Source organism: Brachyistius frenatus, unplaced genomic scaffold (assembly GCF_029030835.1).
Source record: "Brachyistius frenatus isolate BFR_SWC_R1_liver_20210118 unplaced genomic scaffold, ASM2903083v1 Contig_243, whole genome shotgun sequence".
Taxonomy (NCBI): domain Eukaryota; kingdom Metazoa; phylum Chordata; class Actinopteri; family Embiotocidae; genus Brachyistius; species Brachyistius frenatus.
Genome location: NW_027210842.1, coordinates 116,957 through 134,896, shown reverse-complemented (window position 1 = coordinate 134,896; position 17,940 = coordinate 116,957). Strand labels below are relative to the sequence as shown.

Sequence of the window (17,940 nt, the reverse complement as noted above, 5' to 3'; positions counted from 1 at the left end):
AAAGAAGACGGACGGAAGGAAGGGAGGAGAGGAGGGAGGGAGAGAGGAAGGAAGGAAGGGAGGACGGAAGGAAGGGAGGAGAGGATAGACCTTATTCTCGATTTTTTTTTTTTTTTTTTAGGCCAATGACAGCAAAAAAAACCCTTTAAAATCTCAGCATTTTTTTCATCTTAAAGGTCAGTTAGGATTTATATATATATATAAATATATATATAAATAAATATATATAAATATATAAATACATAAATAAATATATATAAATAAATAACTAAATATAAATATATATTTATATATAAATAAATATATATATATATATATAAATATAAATAAATAAATATATATATTTATATTTATATTTATAAATATAAGGAAGTGGAGGCGACAAAAGTCTCCAAAACACCCTCCAACAACCAACGATCGTTCCACTCTGGGATCGACTGGATTGGACATCTGCCCCCCTTCTCGGCTATCAATTATTCGGCCTGGATTAAACGAGGAAGCGGACGTTCCCACAACAAGACGGAGGCTGAGCTAACAAAGATAGCAGGTCCACAAACAAACTGCGGTTCTGTCGTCAAACGAGTGGACAGTTTAATAACGCGGCAGGTTCGGACGGGTTCTGGTCCAGGAGGGCAGACTGCTGGCATGGTGACCGAGCTGCGTGGATCCGGAGGCTGTTCCTTCCGCCAGGCGGCCGGTGTCGGCGGGACGCGCTAGTTTCCTGAGAGCTGGCTGCTGTTGGAGCTCAGACCGGGGTAAGAAAAACACCTTCATGTTCGCTCACAGTCAGGGGGGACCGGGGACCTGGGACCAGGGACCTGGGACCGGGGACCGGGGACCGGGGACCGGGGACCTGGGACCGGGGACCTGGGGACCGGGGACCGGGGACCTGGGACCGGGGACCTGGGACCGGGGACCTGGGAGCGGGGACCGGGGTAAGAAAAACACCTTCATGTTCGCTCACAGTCAGGGACCGGGGACCTGGGACCGGGGACCGGGGACCGGGGACCTGGGACCGGGGACCGGGGACCGGGGACCGGGGACCGGGGACCGGGGACCGGGGACCTGGGAGCGGGGACCGGGGTAAGAAAAACACCTTCATGTTCGCTCACAGTCAGGGACCGGGGACCGGGGACCTGGGTCCGGGGAACGGGGACCGGGGAGCGGGGACCGGGGACCTGGGACCGGGGAGCGGTGAGCGGGGACCTGGGACCGGGGAGCGGGGACCTGGGACCTGGGACCGGGGAGCGGGGACTGGGGACCGGGGAGCGGGGAGCGGGGACTGGGGAGGTGCGGATCCTTCCTGCAGCGAATCGGCGACCGCTGAATTCTGACATTTACTGTCGTGATCTGGTTTGAATATAAACTAAACATAAACATCAAATACTCTGAAATCTGGTTTGAATATAGACACAATTTGTAATACATAAATACACTGGAATACACTGGAATACACAGAAATACACAGAAATACATGTAAATACACTAAAATACACAGAAATACAAGACAAGCTGACATCTGTTGAAGTCAAGTCACCTCCTGAATCCCGCCGGCTGTCTTTGCCCTCACTGTGTTCCAGGAATGACGATGCATGGCACCGGAGCGGTCCAGGACCCCTCTCAGGGCCCCGGGGAGCGGGGGGAGCGGGGGGAGCTGGTGCACACGTTCTCTAAGGAGAACCCCGGATCTCCAGACGCCTCCGAGTTGGGAAGTCCTCGCTGCACACAGAACTTTGACCTCCTCAACACAGTGGTGTCCTATAAGAGGATGTCTCTGTTCCTGGAACCAATCACAGACGCCGTGGAGCTCAGCCGCTTCCTGCTCAGGTGTGTGTGTGTGTGTGTGTGTGTGTGTGTGTGTGTGTGTGTGTGTGTGTGTGTGTGTGTGTGTGTGTGTGTGTGTGTGTGTGTGTGTGTGATTTCAGACAGACATATATTTCTCAGTATCTGTGTGATCTTGTTTCAGATGGAAGATGCCGCTCTGCTCTCTGCTGGTGTGTTTATTCCTGAATGTCTTCTTCTGCACTGTGAATGAAGGTAGGATGAGATTGATTATTGATTGATAATTGATATTCATGCGGCTTTATTGTGGTGTCTTGTGCTTGAATAATTTATTAACCTCTTGTTCTGTCCTCCCTGCTGTCAGTCGGTTGGTTCACCGTGAGTGTGCTGGGTGTATCTGCGCCCGCTGCCCTGGGTTATCTGCAGGACAGGTGTGGGGGCGGAGCTTCAGAAGCTGAGCTCCAGAGGAGGCGCTATCACTCCGTGCACCGCAGAGACCTGCAGACAGTTCATCTCACCAAACAGGAGGCCATGCTGGAAGTCAAAGACCTGTGAGACAAACACTGCACCACTGCAGCTAATGATAGTTTTATTTCAGGATTCATTTGTTGATTTGTTGATTTATAGATCATTTATTAGGAACAAGTCTATAAAATTGTAAAAAACCCTGAAATGACAATAACATCCTCAAGTGTCTTGTTTTTTCTGACGAACACCCCAAAAGCAGTCAGTGAGTTGTTCCTTTAGTGGGCTGGTGGTTCCAGCTGACTCCTACTGGATGTTTATAAAGAATAAAACACTTCTGATTTTCATATATCAACTGATTTATGGTTTTCAAACACTTGTGATATTTTACAGGTTAATTATAACCTTTATTTCCCCAAATTAAATCAATTCATTCATACAGTGAACTTCACTGCGAATGTAATAATTATTAATAAGAAAATAACACCAAAAAAAAATCAAAATGACCCCAATCATCGTTTTCTGCATAATAATCTGTAAAAACTAAATAATATCCGTTTATATCAGAAAACTTATGTGCAGATAGATTAGAGATTTCTGCTTTTATACTAAATCTGAATCAAAACCTGCTTCTGAAAACTTTTCATTTCCTCTTCGTACTTTACAAAGAAGAAATACAGAAAAAGAAAGATGTGTGTACCTGTGTGTGTACCTGTGTGTACCTCTGTGTGTACCTGTGTGTACCCGTGTGTGTACCTCTGTGTACCTGTGTGTGTACCTGTGTGTGTACCCCTGTGTGTACCTGTGTGTACCTGTGTGTACCTCTGTGCTGTGCGTACCTCTGTGTGTACCCCTGTGTGTACCTCTGTGTGTACCTGTGTGTACCTCTGTGCTGTGCGTACCTCTGTGTGTACCCCTGTGTGTACCTCTGTGTGTACCTGTGTGTACCTCTGTGCTGTGCGTACCTCTGTGTGTACCCCTGTGTGTACCTCTGTGTGTACCTGTGTGTACCTCTGTGCTGTGCGTACCTCTGTGTGTGCCTGTGACATTAACACCTGCTGTGTGTTCATGACTGGGTGAAGTGTGTTTTTGTTCTGACCGTGTTTGTGTTTCCTGTCTTCACCAGGTTGAAGCACCTGGATGACATGTTGTCGTCTGCTTGTCACTCAGCAGAAGCTATTTATCAGGTCCTGTACTGGGATAATCACAGCAAGTCATCCAGGTCAGCACAGATACACACACACACACACACACACACACACACACACACACACACACACACACACACACACACACACACACACACACACACACACACACACTGCATGCAGTGAGTCCTTCTTACTCTGAGATGTGAGCTCCTGTTTGTGTGATCTGGTTTAAGAAGTGATGTAAACAGCATCTTATTATTATGATCTTATCCTATTATTATTATTATTATGATCTTATTATTATGATATTATCCTATTATTATGATCTTATTATTATTATGATATTATCCTATTATTAGTGTTATTATTATTATGATCTTATCCTACTATTATTATTATTATGATCTTATTATTATGATATTATCTTATTATTATGATCTTATTATTATTATGATATTATCCTATTATTATTATTATTAGTGTTATTATTATTATGATCTTATCCTATTATTATGATGATCTTATTATTATTATTATCATTATGATCTTATTATTGTTGTTATTATTATGATGATCTTATCCTATTAGTATTATTAGTATTATTATTATGATCTTATGATTGTTATTATTATGATCTTATCCTATTATTATTATGATCTTATCTTCTTCTTATGATGATCTTATCCTATTATTATCATTGTTATTATTATGATCTTATCCTATTATTATTATTATGATCTTATCCTATTATTATTATGATCTTATCCTATTATTATTATTATGATCTTATTATTGTTATTGTTATTATTATGATCTTATCCTATTATTATTATTATGATCTTATCCTATTATCATTATGATCTTATCTTCTTCTTCTTATTATTATTATCTTATCCTATTATTATTATGATCTTATCCTATTATTATTATGATCTTATTATTGTTATTATTATGATCTTATCCTATTATTATTATGATCTTATTATTGTTATTATGATGATCTTATCCTATTATTATTATGATTGTATCTAATTATTACTATGATCGTCTTCTTATTATGATCTTATCTAATTATTATTATGATTGTATCTTATTATTATGATCGTATCTAATTATTCTTATTATGATTTTATCTAATTATGATGATCTTAATATTATCGTATTATTATTATGATCTTATCCAATTATGATCTTCTCTAATTATGATCTTATCTATAATTTTTTTACTATGATTGTATCTTATTATTATGATCGTATCTAATTATTATTATGATTGTATCTTATTATTATGATTGTATCTAATTATTATTATGATCTTATCCTATTATTATTATTATGATTCTATCTTATTATTATTATGATGATGTTATTATTATTATGATGAGCTTATCTAATTATGATCTTATCTAATTATTACTATGATCCTATCTAATTATTATTATGATTGTATCTTATTATGATCATATCTAATTATTATTATGATCTTAATAATCATAGATAATTATCTAATTATTATATTATGATGATCTTATCCTATTATTATTATGATTCATCTAATTATTATTATGATCTGATTATAATCTTCTCTTATTATTATTTTAGCTAATTATTATTATGATCTTATTATTATGATCTTATTTTATTATTATTTTAGCTAATTATTATTATGATCTTATTATTATGATCTTATTTTATTATTATGATCTTATTATTATGATCTTATCTAATTATTACTATGATCTTATCTAATTATTATTGTGATCTTATCTAATTATTATTATGATATGTTATTATAATGATGTTATCTAATTATTACTATGATCTTATCTAATTATTATTATGATCTTATCTAGTTATTATTATGATATGTTATTATAATGATCTTATCTAATTATTATTATGATCTTATCTTATTATGATTTTATCTTATTATTATGACCTTATCTTATTATGATTTCATCTTATTATTATTATGATCTTATCTAATTATTATGATTTTATCTAATTATTATTATGATCTTATCTAATTATGATCTTATCTAATTATTACTATGATCTTATCTAATCATTATTATGATCTTATGTTGTTATAATGATCTTATCTAATTATTATTATGATCTTATCTTATTATTATTATGATCTTATCTTATTATTATTATGATCTTATCTAGTTATTATTATGATATGTTATTATAATGATCTTATCTAATTATTATTATGATCTTATCTTATTATGATTTTATCTTATTATTATGACCTTATCTTATTATGATTTCATCTTATTATTATTATGATCTTATCTAATTATTATGATTTTATCTAATTATTATTATGATCTTATCTAATTATGATCTTATCTAATTATTACTATGATCTTATCTAATCATTATTATGATCTTATGTTGTTATAATGATCTTATCTTATTATTATTATGATCTTATCTTATTATTCCGGGTCGGTAGTTTCACTTCTCCTCTGTTCAGTGTGAACGGACTCTGGTAATCCCTTCAGGTTCTATGGGGGGATGTTGATCGTGGTGTGTCTGCTCTACGTTGCTCCTGTGAGCTGGGTCCTCGCTGGTCTCAACAGCGCCATCTTCCTGTGGAACAGAGACTTCTGCAGAGGTGAGTCCGTGTCCGTCAGTCCGTCCCGTTTTAAAGAGGGTTGAAAATAACGCTGAAAGATAAAGTGGAGTTTGTGATGTTCTGTTCCAGTTGTGTTGGACCTCAGGAAGCTGTTCTGCGCGGGTCAGGCCGAGGCCTCAGAGCGGGTCTGTGAAGAACAGGAACAAGGCAACTCTTTGGACCGGACTCCGACACCAACTAGTCTGGAGGTGAGGAGGTGGAGAGGATGTGGGCTTTATTACTGAACCATACTGCGACGCAAAACCCTGCATGGATGTGTTCTGTCCATCCGCGGCGCCAACTTCTCTCTTCTGGTTGGATTCTCCACCAAAGACATGAAGGGACGGAAAACTTCACTCACTGCAGGATCTAATAATTATACTTTGTATGATTATGTTTTCAGACGGTCACCTCAGTTTATAACAAGACGTCAGGGATTTCATCAGCCGTACATGTTACGACCAAATCTTTATGAGTGAGTTTGTGTGTTTGCTGACAGGACCTGTCTCCTGGCAGTATAGAGGAAGCTGAGGAGGCGGAGCCTGATGATGAATTTAAGGATGCTATTGAGGTGAATGCAACCTTAAAACTTGAACGTGCACTTTTCAGTTACAACTTTCACGTATTTCCCTAAAACTCTAATCTTTTCCTTTTTTGTTGTAATTCTCGTTTTTTTTTTTTTTTAATTATTATTTTCATTTCTGGCCACCAGAGCTTCTTCTTAATGTCAGATGTGATGATGTAATTATACAAATGTTTCTTGTTAAACTAGTGATAAAAGCCATCAGGATAAAGACAGGTATTCCCTGTGCTGATGAACGTGTTTGTTGTTGGCAGACAGCTCGATTAGAACATTTAGTAGCTCTCATACTTCGTACAGTACGAAGTTGTAAAAACTAACAGACATTCATATATTTCACTCCAAAGCTAGAAGAAGTTCGATCCTCCACGGACCGGTCACTGTATGAATAATGATATTACAGAAATTGAGATGCGGACATTAAGATGTGTGAGGAGGAAAGCGTTTCGTCTTGAGCGGTACCGGCCCTTTAAATATGTACGTTATCTTCACTCAGCATGAAGACCTTTATTATAGCGCTTCCTACTCGCAACACTTTATTTCAACATGGAGCTGCAGAAGTGATCACAAGACAAATAGGCCGACCGTGATGATATGTGCCGAGGATGAAATCCATTGGGAGTTTAAAATTGTGACTTCAGTCCAGTAGGTGGCAGTAATGCACCTGTAAGTTAGTTTGCCTCCCACTATTAAAACACAGAAAAAGAAGGTACGGACAGGTTTACGTAGTGTTTGTTAGTCTGGTAAAAACACAGCAAAAGGCTGAAGGAGCCTTTTAGTTCCTTGAAAAGACGTCTGGGACTAAAAGTTTGTTCCCTTCCAATTTATTAACATATTAACAAATACTGAGGCTGAATTTTGTAAACGATCCATCTCCATCTGCATTTACACGCTGTAAACATTATTTTTGGATCAGTATGTAAAATGACCTTTTTCATGTTGATGACATACTTCCTGTGTTTCTTTTTCTCTGCTGTCCTTGAAACTCAGGAACATTCAGTTTCACTGCAGGTGAGTGTTGCCCCGCCCCCTCTGTTTGGAAGACGATAGCCCCCCCGTCACCAGTAAACTGGCTCTACCGTATACAGAGTGACACATAAGCGTCATGTGTTGTTACCTTGTAGTGTAGTTGTTGCTCTGCGATGTGAAGCATGCTGCTGGGTGTGTTCACGGTTCATCGCCCCGGAAACGACTTAACAACTAACAACTAACATTGTTCTCGTGTTGTTCTCATTCCTGACAAGGAAACACCTTTGGTCTTAGTGGTAAGTGGATTTACCAGTTCTTCTGTTCCCTCCCTCCATCCCTCCCTCCCTCTGTCCATCCACTCATCCACCTACCGAACCCTCCCTCCATCCATCCAACCAACCAACCAACCATCCCTTTCTCCCTCCATCCATCCATCCATCCCTCCCTCCATCCATCCCTCCCTCCCTCCCTCCCTCTGTCCATCCACTCATCCACCTACCGAACCCTCCCTCCATCCATCCAACCAACCAACCAACCATCCCTTTCTCCCTCCATCCCTCCATCCATTCATCCCTCCCTCTGTCCATCCACTCATCCACCTACCGAACCCTCCCTCCGTCCATCCATCCATCCCTCGCTCCCTCCCTCCATCCATCCATCCATCCATCCATCCATCCATCCATCCATCCATCCATCCATCCATCCATCCATCCCTCCCTCCCTCCCTCCCTCCCTCCATCCATCCATCCCTCCCTCCCTCTCTCTGTCCATCCACTCATCCACCTACCGAACCCTCCCTCCGTCCATCCAACCAACCAACCAACCATCCCTTTCTCCCTCCATCCATCCATCCCTCCCTCCATCCATCCATCCATCCATCCATCCATCCATCCATCCATCCATCCCCCTCCCTCCCTCCCTCCCTCCCTCCCTCGCTCCATCCATCCCTCCCTCCATCCATGCCTCCCTCCCTCTGTCCATCCACTCATCCACCTACCGAACCCTCCCTCCGTCCATCCAACCAACCAACCAACCAACCAACCATCCCTTCCTCCCTCCATCCATCCATCCCTCCCTCCGTCCATCCATCCGTCCATCATCCATCCCTCCCTCCCTCCATCCATCCACCCACCCATCCATCCACTCATCCACCTACCGAACCGTCCATCCGTCCATCGTCCATCCATTCATTGCCTCCTCAAACCATTTCAAGAGTCCTCATGTGTGTGTGTGTGTGTGTGTGTGTGTGTGTGTGTGTGTGTGTGTGTGTTTTGATTGAAAGCATTTTATGAAGTGTTTTGCATGTTTTTTTTAATTAACAGCATCTCATGCAACCAGTGGAACTATTCCTTCTCTCTGTTTTACACTGAGCTCTAAACTAAGAAATTATAACTTCCCCAAACGTGGAACGAACCTTTTAAATCCACGTTCTTTAAAAGAGCTCTTTGTTGAGGGTGGATGTTTGTATTAAACAAAGATTCTGAAGAAAACGAGTGTGTTCTCCATGTAGAAGGATATCAGTGCAAGCAGGTTGTTGTCTGCTCTTTGAGGGGGTCTTTTGATTGGCAGATAGAATCCAGCTGTGTATTTTTCCCTCCTTCATCATCACCCTCGTAGTCGAATCTCGCCGTCACGGCGCTTCACTGATGTTTGCCAAACATCAACGAGTTGAACTGGAGGACTTTCAGCCAGTTCAGACCTTCTGCTGCGTTTGGATGGTTTTGTAAAGCCCTCTGTGATGACGGTGTGTAACCGCCTCCTCTTCCTGTTTCCTGGAAACAGGAGGATGATGACGGGCCTCTCGGAGCGCCCGAGTACGACACCATCTCTGAAAATGGTCTTCTGAGCCGCAACGAACCGATACGCAGCAAGGTGTCCAAACTGACGGAGAAGCTGCGTAAACGCTACCCGACCGCCAGCACCGGTCCGTCTGCTCTGACTCCTCCCCTCAGTTCATCTGCTGCTTTACCACCGCGATGAAAGAAGTCTCTGAAAGTCTCGTTCTCTTTCTTTTTGTCTCCAAAGGCAACTGTTCCAGCTGCAGCGCCGTCTTCTCAGTTCTGAAGAAAAGGGTGAGACTTGTGGATAAATTCAGACCGCACGTCATCATGTCTAACTTTGTCTTCTCTTCGACCTGATGTCTTCTTGTATTTGCAGAGAAACTGCAGTAACTGTGGCAACAGCTTCTGCTCGCGGTGCTGCTCCTTCAAGGTGCTGAGGTCGTGCATGGGGGCGACAGGTGAGGAGAAGAAGAGCATGAAGAGCAGCGGGACGCGACCCGTCTCATCATCTGTTGTTGTGTCTCATTGTGTTCTTGTGGTTTCCTCCTCAGCTCCGGAGGCGCAGAGAGAGACCGTGTTTGTTTGTGCCGCCTGTAATTCCTCCCTCATCAAGTTACAGTGAGCTGTCATGTCCGCTCGTCGACTTCCTTCGCTGAAACCCGAACCTCACATGCCTCGGTTCTCCAGTAAAAGGCCCTTAGATGTGCGAGATTCCTCCCATGTGGAACTCCAACACCGCCCTGCCTTTACCAGCTGCCTCCCTCCTCCGCCCCCCTTATCACTTACGGGATTTCTATTGTATTATGTTAGACATTTCCTGTTTCATCTGTAATTGAAGGACTGGACCTTCCAAACCAGTCAGACTTCATACGGAGCACAATGGCTCTAAAATCTGTGGACCTACTTTCCCCCTTTTTGAGCAGAGAGACGTGAAGAAGCCAGACGGAGCTTCTGGTGTCGGTGATGGAAACGAGCAGAAAGGAGTTCAGTGGCTTCGCTTCAACACGACGTCGGTCCCACTTGAACGTTGATATCGTCATGTAGCAGATTAGCTGCACTGTGAGGCTGAAAGGACTTTTCTCGATGAACAAAACTAAGATTATAAAGTATAAACTTGGCTTTCGGTAGACTGGTGGTGGATATGAAGTTGTGGGAAAAAGCTGGAGCCCAAAACGAAACACAATTTGCTGTGTAATGAACAAAATAATGGGAGAAAGAGAAGTGCTGCATTTTGAGCAGAAACTGTCAGAATATTTTCACTGGCTTGTTCTCTGTCTGCTGATACACTTTGACGTGCAACTGTCAATAATGTCATGTGATCAATTGCAGAGTTGTCCAGGAATAGGAACTATTTTTGGGGATTATGTTCCCGCGAGCTGCAGGAGCAGATAAAACCATAAAACTGAACATGCTCGACCTGTAGCGGATCACGTGACGTGTCTAAATATTAACGTGTGCTGGGGACGAGGCTGTGAAAATGTTGAAGTTTTGACCGTCTCGCTCTTCTTGTGATGTTCAAGCTGTTGCTTCTCTCCGTTCATCATGTTTTCCTGTGTGGATGTGTCCAATAAGCTTCTTGGAGCATAGCGGCAGGTTTCCCTTTAACTGGATCACATGTTGTTTGAATGGACTGAGAAACCATCTGAAACTGTCATCAGAGCTTCAACCTCTTGCAAGCTGGACTTGACTTAAATAACTGATGTCGGGGCATCAAAACCCAGGAAGTTGTTTTAATCACGATTCAGACACAGATGATTGTAACTGTTTGCTTTGCTTTTATTGTAATCATATATCAACTGTTGCTGTAAATTGTTCTAATTGTTCTATATCTAATATATTTAATTTAAAAAGTTATTTGTCCTAATTATTAATTCTGTAAATATTTTAAAGGTTGAAAAATGCCATTAATGAAATAAAATCTGTGAAGATTTAATAACTTTAAGTGACAAGTGGTAAGTATATTCTTTTTGAAATAACAAAATAACAACTGCTGAAGGCTTAACAGAAATGTTATTACCAATACCACCAATTCAACGCCTTGAAATATTGTATTGTAAAACAAGTCATTACTACATTCAGGACCAGTTGGGCCTGAGCTGGTAAAGAAAAGGACTTATTCCAATGTTAATAAGACTGTAAATCTATTAAACTGCTTTTAAAGATATTTCTCTATTAACAATGGCTCAAATCACACTGTTATTGTGAAAAAGGTTTCTCTTTCTTTGGCATTTTTTTTGCTACTGGTTTGGCCAAAAATAGTTATACGCAAAATATTCAAGAAATATATATTTTTTTAATCTACTACTGGATCCGGACAATCTAACTTTACAATCATCAGTATGAATAATTTTTTTTAAAAGCCAACTACTATCTAATAACAGCAGGAATACACAAAATTCAGACAAACTGCTGGAAGTCAATGACTCCGTCGCCTCTTGAGGTGTAAAGTGGTATTACAAGATGGGACTGGAATTCTGCACCTTCAACTCCGTTTTAATTGTCTGCTCAGTTTTTAGATGTTCTGCATCTTTGCCTTCCTGTTTTTCCTCTTCATGATTCTTTCTTTTCTGTTTTTATTTCTGTACATCTCACTTTACGTGTGGATGTTTTATTACTGTTCTAATGGCTAATGGGCCATTTAGGAACAGCAGTAGAAAATAAAAACAAAAACAAAACGCCTTTTTTAACAAGCCTTTTTCGTGGAAAGTATGTGAGCATAGAAAATAAACAGCTGTGGATGAGTGTTTGAATTCAGGCTGCTGGTAGAATATGACCATTTTAATGCTATTAATAAACACCTGTGCTTTTTATACAGTAATGGGTTGAAATAGAACTAGAAGCTGGAGAATGTACTACCATAAGCCCCGCCCCTCCGGCTCACCCCTCCCTCCCTCCCTCCCCCCTCCCTCCGTGTCCCACTAAACCGATTTTAGCGCATCAGGGACGCGTCCCTTCGGCCGCGGATGGCAACATGGCGACAGAGGTAAGACCGGTGGTCTGTCTGGTTAACTATCTGTGATTTCCTGCTCCGCTTACGATTCCCGTCACGAGCGCTGATTGTATTGTCCTTAGAATAAACACGACCGGTCGGTGAGGGCATCGCGACTGCGCGCGGTTCAACTGGCACGCGGCTCCGCGCGGATCAGGACCGGCGGCGTCCTACATTTCATGTTCGCTGTTTCTCCTGTAAAATGATGGTTTTTATTCTAAAGAGGAAAAAACAAGAACAGGTGGACATTTTTGAAAGTCAGATGCGCTGCAGGAGACAAAACTGCAGACCCCCCCCCCCCACCCCCTTCTACCGTCCATGTTAAGCTGTTTTGATGAAAGCAGATCTGTTTTTGTCTGTTGAGAAGCTTCGTTAATCCGGTGACATGCCACCGTGTTTGACCACACACACACACACACACACACACACACACACACACACACACACACACACACACACACACACACACACACACACACACACACACACAGGACTGCTGTTCAGCACCATGGACAGAAGCCACGCCGCCCTGACCTTCCTCTCTTTCACCTGCATCTGTGTTTATATGCAAAAATAATGATATATACAACAATATCCAACACGTGATATCGATACAGATAAATTATATATATAAATATATAAATATTTTGATATCATCTATCCATCTGCCTCATCTTGTTCCGCCTCATCGATCTGCTGTGAGTTGTAGTGAAATGTTGTCCCGTCTCTACAAGCTTCCCTGTAGGACCAGAGAGGAAGGAATCAAAGTGTGTGTGTGTGTGTGTGTGTGTGTGTGTGTGTGTGTGTGTGTGTGTGTGTGTGTGTGTGTGTGTGTGTGTGTGTGTGTGCAGTGATGGATCACATTGTGTCTGCTTCTCCTCCATCTCGTACTCGCTGTTTGAACACATGACCAGAGGAGCTGAGCGGAAGCAGCTGTCTCTGGTGGCTCATTCAAACAGATACTGTTTCAACACTTTTCTTTTTTTTATGCTTTGACCTCCACAGTTTCATAACCTGCAGGAGTTGAGGCACAGCGCGTCTCTGGCCAACAAAGTGTTCATCCAGAGAGACTACAGCGACGGGACCACCTGCAAGTTTCAGACCAAGTTCCCGTCTGAGCTGGAGAGCAGGGTGACGATATTCATCCATAATCACATTTCATATAGTGTGCTTCATGTTGATGGTTTATTATATAAAGCTAACCATATATGCATGCAGATGTACCGTGTAATTGTAGCTTTCATAGTGTGAACAGAAAATTGCTTTTAAATGCTTTATGTTATGTATGATTAAGTGTGAAATAGTGTATTTGCTGATATTGTGGTAGATTAAACCTGTTTAGATTTAGATAAAATGCTGATGATTACACGGTTTCAGCTCCTTGAGTTTGTTATATGTCACAATAAACTGAAAATCTTTAGGCTTTGATGTGTTTGAGCAAACTTGAAAGACGTTTTAAAGAATAATTGAGAAACATCGTCTGATTTAAGCTGCAGTCTCAATTCAATTATGTTGTCATTTATGAGAAAAATGCACATTAATTCAATCTTTTGGTGAATTATTCCTGTTTCCAACCCTAACCCGTGTCGGCCATGTGTAAGAGTCATAATACACCAGTGAATTCAATGACCTCACCAACACTATTATTATGGAGCTCTGGAAACTGAATCTGTACGACGTGTTGGTCTTCACTTTATGAAGTCGTCGTTACGTAATATGAACGTTTCCCGTCGCTGCTCATCACTCTACTCTTTCTGGGCTCTTGTGTGTCTCCAGATCGAGCGGACGCTGTTCGAGGACACCGTGAAGACGCTGAACAACTACTACGCAGAGGCGGAAAAGATCGGAGGCCAGTCGTACCTGGAGGGCTGTCTGGCCTGCGCTACAGCGTACCTCATCTTCCTCTGCATGGAAACCCGTTATGAGAAGGTCTGACTGGTCCGCTTGGATGGTTCAGAACAACGTGGCTCGGGTTGCATGCTGATTTACTGATTTGTCTTGGTCTGTGTGTGTGTGTGTGTGTGTGTGTGTGTGTGTGTGTGTGTGTGTGTGTGTGTGTGTGTGTGTGTGTGTGTGTGTGTGTGTGTGTGTGTGTGTGTGTGTGTGTCAGGTGTTGAAGAAGATAGCCACGTACATTCAGGAGCAGAATGAGAAGATCTATTCACCCAGAGGTCTGCTCATCACAGATCCCATCGAGAGGGGAATGCGTGTTGTATCCTTATCAACCATCAACCATCAATGATGTCATCACCCATCAACCATCAGTGATGTCATCGTTGGTTTGTGAACGTTATGAATCCTCCAGTTCAGATTCTGTCCGTCACCATCTTGTTAGTTCGGAGCGGTTTGGAGCAGGAAACCAGGAAACCTGACGATACTACGTCCCGCCCACCGATAGCTGTAACCTGACTGCACCACAGGCCTGTCAATCAAACAGACACGCCCTCAAAAACAGGTCTTCTTGAAGCTCATTTTGTAATTAATGAGGGATTATTAGATATAAATAATAAATACGATATATTTATTATTAGAATTTCATGAGAGAAGTTGAATGGGAGTCTATGGAGCCGGAGCCATTTTGGAGCCGACCTCTAGTGAGTTCATAAAACATCATTATTCATCTGTTCTGTGTAGTGAATCATACTCCAGCCTCTTGATCCCTAACTACTTTCCCCAGATAGAGATTTCCATCTACGAGGACCGGGGCTCCAGCGGCTCCAGCTCAGGCAGCAGCTCGGTGTCCGGCAGCACCGCTCGATGACTGCGTCGCTCCTGAAACAGCGAGATTGCTCACAGGAGGAACTGATGTTCCAGCACTTAGTCTGCACATCCTCCAGCTACGTCACACAAACCATTCTCTGGCTTTTCTTCACTTGTTTTGCTCCTGATCTCTCATCACACACTCAAGTTGTTCAAGGATGCAAAAAAAAAAAATCATGTAGCCAATAATACTTTGTGTGATCGTACCATTTCTTTCCTTCCTGTCGTCTTTCAAGTTCAAAAAAAAAAAGCGAGGAAAGAAGTGCTGAGAATGACGTGAAGACCACAAGCCTCCCCGAACCTCATACCTCCAGCAGCATCCAGTCCAGATGAGCCACAGCTGCACTTCCACCACCCTGGACCCCCTCCACCACTTTCCACCACCCTGGACCCCCTCCACCACCTTCCACCACCCTGGACCCCCCTGGACCACCCTGGACCACCCTCTGCCACCCTGGACCCCCCTCCACCACCCTCGACTACCCTGGACCCCCCTCCACCAACCTGGACCACCGTGGACCTACCTCCACCCTCCTCCACCACCCTGGACCCCCCTCCACCAACCTGGACCACCGCGGACCTCCCTCCACCCTCCTCCACCACCCTGGACCCCCTCCACCAACCTGGACCACCCTGGACCCCCCTCCACCAACCTGGACCACCGTGGACCTCCCTCCACCCCCCTCCATCACCCTGGACCCCCCTCCACCAACCTGGACCCCCCTCCACCAACCTGGACCACTGCGGACCTCCCTCCACCCTCCTCCACCACCCTGGACCCCCCTCCACCAACTTGGACCACAGTGGACCTCCCTCCACCCTCCTCCACCACCCTGGACCCCCCTCCACCACCCTCGACTACCCTGGACCCCCCTCCACCAACCTGGACCACCGTGGACCTCCCTCCACCCCCCTCCACCACCCTGGAGCTGTCTCCCATCAACACTGCCCTCCAGACTGTTTAACATGACGCTCTAATGATCTGTACATGTCAGAGGGATGAACCAGTAATTAGATGTCACCTGCTCAGATAAACAGTACAAATCATCTGTTAATCTCACCTGTCTGGTAGCAGATGACTGTCACTCAACTCCTCCATGTACTGTATATAATATAGCAGGTCTTCCATTTTTTCTCATGTTTTATTTGTGAGACACGTGCACATACCTGAGTACCAAACATGGTGTCACGGAGCGAGAACAACTCTTCCTAAATTTCGATTATGCAAAGACTTACTGTGCAGTTAACCGCAGCAGTGAGAACGGATGGGTCCAAAAAAGTCTTCCTGAATTCTACCTGTGGTGTTTTTAAAGAACACTAACAGTCCCGTGATTCCTCAACACACTTCCAAAGAAGAAGAACTGCCAAGAACTGGCTCGCAAATGTGAATGTATCTTTATTTTGGTGACATTTTGTGCAAGATCAAATTTTCCTACTGCTTGTAGTTTGATACACACGGCAATAAGGTATATGACTGGTGTCAAATAAACAGTTTCATCACAGCTGCAGAGTTTCTTTCTTTTACCATCTGTTCATAGCATATAAATACTCTAAATGAGTGTTTCTTCTGGCAGGCGCCCGACTGATCTCAGCTGGAGCTGCTTGTTGGATATCATGGAAAAGCTCCTATTTCAACAATCTGACATTAACTCGCTGGCTTTAAACTGGTCTCTCTGGCTCCTTTTTTTTTTTTCGTATTATGTAACAGCTATTTCAGTCACTTTTCATGTTAACAATTAAGTGCAACACTAAATGCTGTCCAGGAGAGACTGCCTGAAAAAGTGAGGCCTTATTCTCATATTTGACGATAACATGTCTTTCTCTCTGTCGTTACGATGAGGGCTGAACGCATCTGATTTCTGAGCTGCTTCATTCAACCTGACATCAGTAAAGTGTTTCAACCTGCTGGTGGAGTCGTGTTCAGTGAGCAGGGCCTCAGAACTGGAGCTGCTCAATGGAAAGCAGCCAATAATAAAGCTGCACTGGTCAACATTTCATATGAATAATAATTGCCTGTAATGTGAAAAGGATTTCTCCTCGTGATTAATGGCCACAGATGAATCTACTGGCTCTGTGCTTCCTGTGTTTTATTATATTCTTGCCTCCAACTCGAACTGTGGTTTAATCATTTCAGACAACATTTATCAGATGACACAACTCTGGATTAATGATGCGGTTTGTGATGTCAGCTTGTTTGACATGTAAAGTGATAGTCCTTCTTTATAAATCTATAAGAGAAAACATTCCTAAATTTCATTCCACCTTGTATCTGTATGGACATTGTTATATCATCATGTGGAATTTAGCGTACATTATTTACTGGGAAACTGATCAGTGGATATCAATGTTTATGCACACTGGAGCCTGTTCACTGGAGACGTGGTCTCATCAGAGCAGGAAAAGCACATCATGTGTAAATAATACGATTTATGATGGATGAATTCCAGTTAGCGGTCTCAGTTTCAGGGTCCTTGTTTTGTGCATGTTGGCTCATGTCACTTCGTAACGGGACGTTAAAGTTGAACCGAGCCAACAGTGACATAATGAAGAACCACTGACGTGTCCGACCGAACATCATGATTAAAACTCTTTGCCTGCATTGTTCATTCATTGTTAGGACTTGTTATAACTTTGGTGAGCGAATTCCCTCGTGTGTTCACGCATGCCTGACTGGTTGAAAAGTGACGGCTCATCTCTTCCAGACTGGAAGATGTCCAGATAAAACACAGACACTGTTCCTTCATTGGGTCCAGGCCTCCGGCGCCGCACACAGACTCATCGTTAACCTGAAGGAGCCTTACCTTAGACCTGCCGGTGCCGACAGCACCACCACACAC

The 17,940-nt window shown here is 42.6% G+C and overlaps 3 protein-coding genes across 8 annotated transcripts; all 3 read left to right on the top strand.

Annotated features, from left to right (window-relative positions):
• Positions 1 to 444: 444 nt before the first annotated feature.
• zfyve27 (zinc finger, FYVE domain containing 27) lies at positions 445 to 11,702 on the top strand. Of its 3 annotated transcripts, XM_069720528.1 has the most exons (14): positions 446 to 755; positions 1,581 to 1,827; positions 1,967 to 2,037; positions 2,147 to 2,333; positions 3,374 to 3,469; positions 5,912 to 6,024; positions 6,115 to 6,233; positions 6,524 to 6,595; positions 7,595 to 7,615; positions 7,849 to 7,869; positions 9,356 to 9,497; positions 9,599 to 9,645; positions 9,731 to 9,812; positions 9,906 to 11,702. In XM_069720528.1, the coding sequence occupies exons 2-14, from the start codon at positions 1,583 to 1,585 to the stop codon at positions 9,974 to 9,976; spliced, it is 1,287 nt and encodes a 428-aa protein (XP_069576629.1). In that variant the 5' UTR covers positions 446 to 755; positions 1,581 to 1,582; the 3' UTR covers positions 9,977 to 11,702. The 3 variants fall into 3 exon arrangements, with proteins under 3 accessions (XP_069576630.1, XP_069576631.1, XP_069576629.1); XM_069720529.1 differs by lacking the exons at positions 7,595 to 7,615; positions 7,849 to 7,869 and having other exon boundaries at positions 445 to 755; XM_069720530.1 differs by lacking the exons at positions 6,524 to 6,595; positions 7,595 to 7,615; positions 7,849 to 7,869 and having other exon boundaries at positions 445 to 755.
• Positions 11,703 to 12,261: 559 nt separating this feature from the next.
• golga7ba (golgin A7 family, member Ba) lies at positions 12,262 to 15,401 on the top strand. The gene is made up of 5 exons (XM_069720581.1): positions 12,262 to 12,337; positions 13,349 to 13,474; positions 14,120 to 14,272; positions 14,454 to 14,555; positions 15,021 to 15,401. Exons 1-5 carry the CDS (start codon positions 12,326 to 12,328, stop codon positions 15,102 to 15,104), a joined length of 477 nt encoding a protein of 158 aa, XP_069576682.1. The 5' UTR covers positions 12,262 to 12,325; the 3' UTR covers positions 15,105 to 15,401.
• Positions 15,402 to 15,413: 12 nt separating this feature from the next.
• On the top strand, positions 15,414 to 16,605 carry LOC138634002 (MAGE-like protein 2). Of its 4 annotated transcripts, none has more exons than XM_069720577.1 (2): positions 15,414 to 15,497; positions 15,537 to 16,605. In XM_069720577.1, exons 1-2 carry the CDS (start codon positions 15,433 to 15,435, stop codon positions 16,066 to 16,068), a joined length of 597 nt encoding a protein of 198 aa, XP_069576678.1. In that variant the 5' UTR covers positions 15,414 to 15,432; the 3' UTR covers positions 16,069 to 16,605. The 4 variants fall into 4 exon arrangements, with proteins under 4 accessions (XP_069576678.1, XP_069576681.1, XP_069576677.1 ...); XM_069720580.1 differs by having other exon boundaries at positions 15,433 to 15,607; positions 15,707 to 16,605; XM_069720576.1 differs by having other exon boundaries at positions 15,433 to 15,683; positions 15,714 to 16,605.
• Positions 16,606 to 17,940: the final 1,335 nt, after the last annotated feature.

Bases quoted from the DNA above. Each gene is read 5' to 3' on its own strand.
- zfyve27 (XM_069720528.1), top strand. From the start codon at position 1,583: ATGACGATGCATGGCACCGGAGCGGTCCAGGACCCCTCTCAGGGCCCC. The intron at 2,334-3,373 runs GTGAGACAAACA...TGTCTTCACCAG, and splicing joins ATGCTGGAAGTCAAAGACCT to GTTGAAGCACCTGGATGACA. The intron at 9,498-9,598 runs GTCCGTCTGCTC...TTGTCTCCAAAG, and splicing joins CTACCCGACCGCCAGCACCG to GCAACTGTTCCAGCTGCAGC.
- LOC138634002 (XM_069720576.1), top strand. From the start codon at position 15,433: ATGAGCCACAGCTGCACTTCCACCACCCTGGACCCCCTCCACCACTTT. The intron at 15,684-15,713 runs CTCCCTCCACCC...ACCACCCTGGAC, and splicing joins CAACCTGGACCACCGCGGAC to CCCCTCCACCAACCTGGACC.
- golga7ba (XM_069720581.1), top strand. The intron at 14,273-14,453 runs GTCTGACTGGTC...TGTGTGTGTCAG, and splicing joins TGGAAACCCGTTATGAGAAG to GTGTTGAAGAAGATAGCCAC. The intron at 14,556-15,020 runs GTATCCTTATCA...TACTTTCCCCAG, and splicing joins TCGAGAGGGGAATGCGTGTT to ATAGAGATTTCCATCTACGA.